The sequence below is a fragment of the Ammodytes marinus genome (genome assembly GCF_949987685.1).
Source record: "Ammodytes marinus genome assembly, chromosome: 21".
NCBI classification, from domain to species: Eukaryota; Metazoa; Chordata; class Actinopteri; order Uranoscopiformes; family Ammodytidae; genus Ammodytes; species Ammodytes marinus.
The window spans coordinates 16,530,514-16,540,050 of NC_137225.1; the positions used below are offsets into that span (position 1 = coordinate 16,530,514).

Sequence of the window (9,537 nt, forward strand, 5' to 3'; positions counted from 1 at the left end):
AAAATGAGTAAGAGGATTTATCATGGGTGGTATTCCCGTCAGAAACCCGTCACTTCCAGACACAAACAAGATTATCTGTGTCGCCCACCACCATGTAGGTCGCTCTATAGCACCTCCCCCCAGCTTCTGGACCAGCTGCTTTCGCTGTTCGTGTTGTCATTCTAACAAGCGTACGGACACCAGCGTAGAGAGGGGACGAGATATTTGCCTCGGGCTGTCCTATTACCTTGACAATTCAGCACACACAAATATAGAAGTATCATAACCTCTGTCATTCAATTTGCTGTGAATCTGCCCCAAATTGTCTTCCCTTGTCTGTGAACTTCGCCTTAATAAACACTAGATAGCGCCAGAGCTCATTTAAACCATTTCCATGTTTCAACAGGTCTCCCCCCTCCAGTCAAATATGAGTATGAATATGTATGCTGTGCCCAACCCGGGGATACCAGGCTGCCCACCAGGGTTAGAATACCTGACTCAGGTAAGAAGTGTTTGTTTCCCTTACAGTTTGTTATTTAATGAAATACATGTCATTGCCATGTAGCTATACTGCGCTGGTCTATTGCCTTTGTAAAGTCTGTTCATTTATTCATAAACGACAGAGGAAATGAGCAAGTATCAGTTTCGCTTTTTAATTCCCTGCATATTTAACATCAACAGGCTGAGGATACAATATCACTGACTACTCCCACAGAAACCATATCCCTAGCTTTTACTATGGAAAGCCTGTAAATACAGATAATATGATACACCTCAAAAAAACAGGCTACCTTTTTCATGAAGGACATTTTGACACCTCACAGTAGCAATATAAAAATCCCGTAAATAATTAATTGAATGATGGCCCCATTCCAATAAGAATGCTTCAGTCTCTGGTTTTGGGTATCATGCACGATGACTCACTGTGGGCTCACTTAAAGGTGGAGTCAGCGATACTGGAGAACTCTAGTTGTTAAAATCCCTTTTTGTCAAAAGCAGTGAATATCTCCTCACGATCTGTACTGTGTGTGCGCTTAAAAAAAACACACAGCTTTGGCTCTATAAACTGGTATGTAAACAAAGGGTATGTAAAAAAAACACCATAGCTAGCAAAATGGCCGTTGGCGTTTAAAGAGTCTAGGTTGTAAATTACCACAGTTTATTTTTTTCAGCACACACACAGTACAGACAGTTAGCAGATAGTGAGGAGAGTGAGATTCACTGATTTTGACAAAAAAGTGATTTTGACAACAAGCATTCTCCAAAGTCGCTGACTCCACTGCTTTATGTTCTAACAGCGCTTTGGATTAGATCATTTATTACTGGCTTGATGCTTCTCCAACTACACCTCTAAATAAAAACACGCATGAATAAATCATAAATCATGTGTGTTTATCTTTTTTTCCCCAGGTGGATCAGCTACTCATCAAACAGAAAGTTGAGCTTGTTGAAGGTAAAGTATGTTACATAGAATTTAAGAACTACAGATTTTATACCGCAAGGTCAGTACAGATTATGTTTAGCAGTGACATCTCCATATGTTTTTCGACCGTGCAGCCCTTGTTGGATTCGAAAGCAACAACAAGTATGAAATCCGTAATGCCATGGGCCAGAATGTGTTCTACGCTGTGGAGGAGAACGACTGTCTGAGTCGACAGTGTTGTGGGCCCGTGCGCCCCTTCACCATCCACGTTCTCGACAATTCTGGACAAGAGATCATCACCGTCACCCGGCCACTCAAGTGCATGTCTTGCTTCTTCCCTTGTTGTCTACAAGAGGTGAGTGAAAGCACTTCCAGACATCCTCACTTTGGGTCAAATCAAATGACAGGGTTTGGGGGGCTTCTTGTTCTACCGGTGTGTGTACATGATTGTTTACACTTGAGGTCGTCCAGTTTTACATGTTCCTTTTAAATACACAATTTCTTATGAGGATATGACTACAAACCACCCGCTGTTCTCCCACAATCCTTCTCTCAGCTGGAGGTGCAGTCTCCCCCCGGTAACACAGTGGGGTACCTTGTACAACAGTGGCACCCGTTCTCCCCTAAATTCATCGTCGCCAACGAACACCGAGAGCCTGTGTTGAAGATCCATGGGCCCTTCTGTGGATGGAGCTGCCTTCCAGATGTTGACTTTGAGGTGGGCTCATCTAAACACAGAACACCATTACATTTGTGAAAACATAACACCACATGGTTCCCCTCTCGCCCTGTGGGCATTTTCTTTTTGTAAAGGCATCCTCCTCATACTCTGAAGCTGTTTCCAATCAGAACCGGCTGCAGCTTGGATGCAGCCATTGAACAGGCCATGCTCTTGTGTGGCACAGTGTGGCCATTGTTCCGCGGCTCAGCTGGTTTTATTAGATTACTATGTGAAGGGGATTTGGGTCAGTGATACGGACCTTGTACAAGACCCAGGGGACTGCTAACTGGAGCATGATATTGCCATCCTGGTTCTCCCCAGCTGCTTTGAAGTTATTACCAGGGCTACAGAACTCCAGCCAGTGTGGCAGTGGGCAAACGCTGAGATTGGATGGGATTATGAATTGTTCCATGATCTCTCTCCAACAAAACCAAACAAGTTTAGGGAATTATCTTTGTCCAGATGCAACACATGTCAGCATGGTGTTTTTTTCTTTTTCTTTTGGCTAACCGTTTCTGCAGGTTTTGACTATGGATGAAGTCAGTAAGATCGGGAAAATCAGTAAGCAGTGGTCGGGACTCCTTCGGGAAGCATTCACAGACTCAGACAACTTTGGTATCCAGTTCCCCATGGACCTGGATGTGAGAATGAAGGCTGTGATGATTGGTGCCTGTTTTCTCATTGTGAGTATACGTGTTTTTAAGGTTTTTTTCAGTGGTTAAACAACATCTCAAAAAAGGTAAAATGGTTATTTGTAAAGTTACATTTCTTCCTTAGCAAAATGAGCAACTGTTTCCCTAAATGGGACTTTTAAAGAGGCAGTAGCCTGATGTGGCCCAGCTTTTATGAGGGATGATGTGTTCCACTTCCCTGAATATCGGAAACCTACCACTTAGACTACATTTTGTGGGAAATGTGTCCTGAAAGAACCCCAATCATCACAAATGCAAAACAGCTTGTCAGAGCTTTCTGTTTTCACATGAGCTATTATGCGTAAATGCTAAAACCTCAAATGTTTTCACAGTTAAAGGTGCACTATGTAACTGTGGGTGTGTCAGATAAGTGAACTTTGACTAAGGTATATTCTCATAAGGTAGAAAACTACCTAAAAAGTTCTTGTTTCACTGTTGTTTACAGCAGCAGGGCCTACAGTTTTGTTTACAAACCTATTGTAGTCTTAAATGTGGTACTAGGTGCCTCAAAATAATTTAGTTTTGATTTATGATGAAATAATTGTATAATGTTTTGTAAGCTACTGCATGCTCGGAAAATGTAAACAAATCCCCTCCCCTAAAACTGCATAGTGCACCTTTAATTTGGCAGTGACACATCAGATAATAGATTCTACCTTGGCTGACATATTTGTACCGCAATTAGACATTAGATTATTCTCAACTGAATGCTTTTCATTTCATGTCTTTCTTCATGGTTGGTTTTCTCTACAGGATTTCATGTTTTTCGAAGCTACCAACTAGGAGCCAAACAGGATATCCTTGTAAGCATACAACATTCCTGGAAGAACAAGGCCACAAAGCCATAATGATCAATCCCAAATGCTCAACACAGAACAACCTTCAAACAGATAGTTTCAAGAAAGTACCAATAGGTACCTACAATATTTTCATTTAGCATGAACAACGAAGTAGAAGGTTTGTTTTAGTCTTTTGTTTTAGCTGCTGACGTTGGTTGTTTAAACACATTACCAGGATACAAGTGCACATAGCAGTGTTTTTAACTCTGTGTTTGTGAGGACGTTTTCATTTGTGTTTACATTATGAGCCCATCTGAGCCCAGAACCTTTAGTTACTACTAGAGAAAATAACTATAGAAAGATAACACCCATTAATAAAGAAATTAAAAAGGGATCGGCAATACAAGAAAGTGCTGTTATTTTGTGATAGAAAAATTGCGCTTATTTATTGATCTATATTTTGGTCTGTTATATTTTAGTCAAAGAGCAATGTGTGTGTGGGTGTGTGTGTGTGTGTGTGCCCTGCTCTGTGTGTGTGGTTCATGTACTTGTGTGTATGTGTTTTTAACTGAAAACTAAATTCTAAAATGTTTTCGATGCCATAATAATTATGCATCGTCAACTCTGTAGAGGATATTTATTTGGGGTCGGCTGGGTTACGGCTTGATGTACTGTCCTGGTCTCGTCCACAAGAGGGAGCTAGGTTATCATTTAAGAATAACCCCATGCAGCCAAACTGGACATACTCAATATCTGCTTACGCCATAACTTTTTATTAAAACATAAGTGTCTGTTGACATTGTATATATTTGGACAAACTCAGGTTGATGCATGCTACTTTATTATAGTCTTTGCTACTGCTGGCCCGAGGCATTCCCTACCTGCACCTGATACTATTAATACAAAGATAGAACAATATTTTGTAAAATCAGTCTAAATATCAACATTTTGTGTAAATGTTTCGGGTGTATCAACTTGAATTTTGATCTTTGTAACTGTTACATTACTCATGGTGTTACAGCTCCACATATGTCCAAACATTGAAGTTAAATAACACTTTGTTTCGCATCAACTGGCCATTGATGATACTGGGCACCACTCTACATTATTTTTTTTTATTTATTTGTTTATTTAACAGGGACAATGCACAGCACATAAGCAGTACCAGATTTAGCTATAAGCTAATTTTCATCTGTAGTCCCTGGACAGGAAACAGAGTAATACATCTCTGTCAAAAAGGGAAACCTAAGTATAAAAACAATAACACACAATTTCACAACAGTAAAACATAACACAATACGACATTAAAATCACAACATTAAGACACCACAACAACATCACAACAGTAAGACACCAAGACAACAGGACATCACAACATTAAGAAAACAATCTATGGATGATGGGTGCATGCTTGGGTTGATTTCAGCCATGATTTCATTTTACTTTTAAAACCAGCAAAGGTGTTCCACTCTCTTATCTCAATTGGTATTGAGTTCCAAGATTTAGTGGCTCTCACTGAAAATACAGACATGCCAAACTCAGTGGACCTGTGCTGTACTACACAGTCCCCTCTGTTAGACGTTCTAGTTACCCTATTGTCTGTGCGCAGTGACACAAACTCCTTTAATGGAGGAGCAGCCAAATCTTTCATTATTTTATACACTAAACATACATCCGCAAAAAATACAAAACTTTCAAAGGTCATGAGATTGTGTCATTCAAATATGCTTTGAGTAAGGCCATCATTCTGATAAGGTATAAACTAAAGCAGTGCTTCTCAAATGGTGGGGCATGAGTTGTCAGAGGGGGGGGGGGGGGGGCGTGGGCTGCCTTGATTTCCAACTGACAATTTTTTTTATTTATATTTATATTTTTATTTTTTTTGTGTATGGTCATATCCGCGCGAAACGCTGCGATTTGCTGTAAATTAATGTCCACATGTGTCTCCAAGTGTCTCTGTAGGCTATTTAAAAATAAATCAAGCAAGTAGACTAATAATAACATTAATTAATTATTGGTTATCGCATCACAGAAGGCCTATTGGCCTATAATAATAAAAAAAACACCACCTTAACTATGTTTACAGTTTAAAAATGTTTTGAATTAAATGCAAACCTCAGTTAATCATTTGCTCTTGTTTCTCTGTCCTGAGATTCACACAGACTGAGCAGTCTTGTTTAAATGTTACAAATTGAGCTAATAAACTGAACTTTGAATTTTTTTGCTGCAGAAGTTATCTCAGCTAATTTTTGTTATCTAATTTGATAAGAAGGTGATTGTATGCAGAATGCTCGTGCCAGAAACTCATACAGTGGTTTTGTACAGATAAATAAATAAATATTAGCAGGTTCTCAATAGTATTTCAATTTAGGGGGGGCGCGAAAAAAATTATGTCCCCTAGGGGGCATGACAGAAAATAATTGAGAACCACTGAACTAAAGTATTATAGCAAAGACGTTATATACAGTATGTGCTGTCTTGAGAGTGTTTCTCTATGTGTGTATCAACTGATAGTAAAACGTCCACCTTAAGTAATTGAATTGGTATTGGGTCATAAAATCTTAAAGGGTTTTATTTTTGTAAATAGTATTATAAACTGCCGGTTTGAAAAGCCAGTGTCGACTTACATTTTCTTGCATTCACAGTATTTCATTCTGCCTTTAAAATATGTTGACTGTTGGTTGTAGAATCACCGTAAGTGGATTGATCTCATCTTTTATGAGCAGTATTTTTGTAAAAGATTAATGTAGATTAAAGTCTCAATACATGATAATGTACTTAAGATGGATGTTTTTATTTCAGTCTGTTATAATTTCATGGCATAGGTTGTTGAGAAACTAATCAATTAAGTAATGTTGGATTTGGATAACATTCTTCTCATTAAGATTAGCCTGATCATTTGGCATTTCTTTTTTTGGTTGAGTGCATTAAATAGTATAAGATGCTGGTGCTATGTCCTCTGTAGGCTCTTTGATTGTGTCGAAAAGCCAAAAATGTAAGTCAGAATGTGATACCAAGGAAATTGAGCTATTCCCAGTCAGTATATAGATTACAACTGTTTAGGTACTTATTATTCTACTTTTGCACTAATACTGTGAACTCATAAACCAGTTCCTCATGCAAACAAACTCTGTGAGCTACACTTTTAATTGTGTGAAAGTCCATTGAAACACTTCCAATAAAAATATACTATTGTGTGCAGTTCTTTTTGCTTTTTTGTTCACCCCAATCACCAAATTCAACATTATTACTCACTGTCAGGGTCCTTCTGTGCTGTAAGATCTTGCAATACAGTTTCACTGTTACAATGGTTAGACTTTTTAAATGTTCATGTCAAACCACTGAGCCCTGTTTGTTAATGAGTTGAGTTCACAAGCCACTGTAATGCCACCCTGACCTTTTTTTAAACAATTGTTCTCGAACAGCACTAATGCAATGTGAATGTCAATTTTTTTTGGCTGCAAAAGTCGGTCTTGCAGGGTAATTGATTGGACCAATTACATCAGACATACATGTCCTTGAGGGATGACAGGGATTTGAGAACATTTCATGTTTCACCTTTTTAAAGTAAGCCCTTAACCTGAAGCTGTTAACCTTGGGTGTAGCATAAAAAACCCTCATTTGAATTGACAGATGTTAAGCTTGTATTTTGTCACACGTAAATGAAAAGTACTAATTTGGGGCTGAGTATGGTGTAAGGTTTGAATAGAGGATTGCGTTTAAATCCTTTGCTGCCTCTGGTGCAATTTTGAACCGCTCTGAGGAACAATAGCATATTTTCATGCGATGACATTTGATTGATGGAAGATTACTAAAATCACCTTTGAGGGCTGATATTAGTGTGTTCATGGATACTGTCAAAGGTTCACTGTGTTAATGTCTCTTACATTATAATTTACACATGAATACACTGCTCTAGTTAAGAATTTCTGAAGAACTGGATTTCTGTGAGTCCTGGCAAATACCACAAATGTTGATAATGATAGTTTTTACACATTGGTTGGCATGGCTTGCTTGCCATGGTTTTTCTGGAATATATAACCCAGCACTGCTCTGGGTGTCATGGTTAATTACGCAGTGGTTGGAAACCAATGTAAACTGTGGAGGCATGAACCTCCACTGCAGGACATGGATAGGGATGATCCCTTATTCTATTTTCTCCTGATCTCTCCCATCATCAGTAGGATGGGCATGACATTTGGTAAATACATTATATCCATTGAGTGAATCCTGCCGACCTTGGTCATCCCTTGACTCTTTCTCTTGTGCAACCAGCAGGTCAAAGTTTAAACTTGTCTTGAGAAGTATCTCAATGTCTACAAGATGGATGAACAATTTAAAACAGACATTCATGGTTCCCAGAGGATGAAGTCAACTAACTTGGGGGATCCTCCAACTTCTGTGCTTTCAAGTGATGTGTCTCGAAAACTATTGGATGGCTTGTCGCAAAACTTAAAACAAACAGTTACCTTCAGGATGAGTTGTAACGAGTTTGGTAATCCCTTCCTTTTGTTCAATACTCTCTCTTATTACCAATTACATGCAAAGCCAATGGTTTTCCCATGAACCTCAGTTGTAATTTGTGCTGGGTCTAATTAGCAAATGTAAGATGGCAACTTTTGGAGATAATTACACAATAGAAACTGGTTCCCAAAATAAAAAAGGATTGGTGTGTTCCATAGTAACACATAGTTTATTAAATTTTTTTCTATTTTTGATCCCTGCAATTCCAGTAACCGCAGACTTCAGTTGTTGGGAATTATGCAAAAACATATAGTCTTGCAATGCTAATTAAGCCTTGATCTATACCAAACATGTATCACTCGCTGAGTATTGTGCTGTATCTGAACATACACTGCAACACACAAAGCTATATTGTAGCTAAATGTTGTCTTATACACTTTTATATGGTCACTTCAGGCTGACATTAATATAATTTGATTTTGTGATTGGCTGGAACGACAAAGAGTTGAAGCCTTACCTCTAACCTCAAATTGAGTGCACAATTCAAGTCACTTTTCTTGGAACTTTCTCCAACTAAGTGTCAGTACAGGAACAGCTGTGGTCTGTGAAGATTAATGGTTAACTCTCCAGTCTTCCTTTCTGAGTAACTGTGGCTACTTCCCCTAGCAATCACCCTCTCTAGGGACAACTGAACATTCATTTCTGAAATTGCAGGAATTGTGGCGCTAGTTAATATTTAAACAGAAAAAGACCTCACACAACTGCTATCACTGATGTCATTGCAGCAGTGATTTGCTGCCTCAAGATGTCCCAGACTGGGAAACACGCATATGTTTTCACCAGCAGCTTACAGTATATGCTTTGTGCAACATCCCATTTCATTGACGTCCTTTGTAATTAAACACATATCATAGCTTCGCAACCCATAAACTGTGATAATTTGGTTTTACACGCCTTTAAAAAAATTATGATTGATCACACAAGTAAATTCGAAGTCAAACAAGCAACAGTACAAACAGCTTTGATGCATTGATGGAAGCAAACATGTCAGTTGGGCTACCAGTCAGCCTTGGTTCAAAATACCTTGTTTACAGTATACTGACACAAGAGCTGTGGTTTGAGGTTATTCTATATTGTTTTTCATTCAACCGCTGGGTTGAAGTACTGCCCACATTTTGGATATCGGTAAAATACCTTGAAATGAGTTTCTGTAAGTATGTCCTTTTATGGTTATGATAACAAATCAGTGAAACCAAAGTCTTAATGGAAAGTCTGTTCCAACCATAGTTCCAACATGGAACAAAAAATATACGCCTTTACTAATTTCGGAGCCCAACACAAAGAGTTAAACAGAGCGTACTTTGCTTTATAGGGATAGCATAGTATACAGTACCTGGAATTCCCGGATCTGTGCTGTAAACCCACCGTTACAAACAACTGGCTAAAGTAACATCTGTGCAAACGTAGCCTAAGAAAACA

The 9,537-nt window shown here is 38.7% G+C and overlaps 1 protein-coding gene across 1 annotated transcript; it reads left to right on the top strand.

The window, feature by feature from the left end:
• Positions 1-406: 406 nt before the first annotated feature.
• Positions 407-3,708, top strand: LOC307267980 (phospholipid scramblase 1; the record flags this gene model as incomplete). The annotated part of the gene is made up of 6 exons (XM_080050474.1): positions 407-481; positions 1,390-1,432; positions 1,537-1,757; positions 1,959-2,120; positions 2,645-2,806; positions 3,569-3,708. The coding sequence occupies 6 exons, from the start codon at positions 407-409 to the stop codon at positions 3,596-3,598; spliced, it is 693 nt and encodes a 230-aa protein (XP_079906600.1). The 3' UTR covers positions 3,599-3,708.
• Between the last annotated feature and the right edge of the window lie 5,829 nt (positions 3,709-9,537).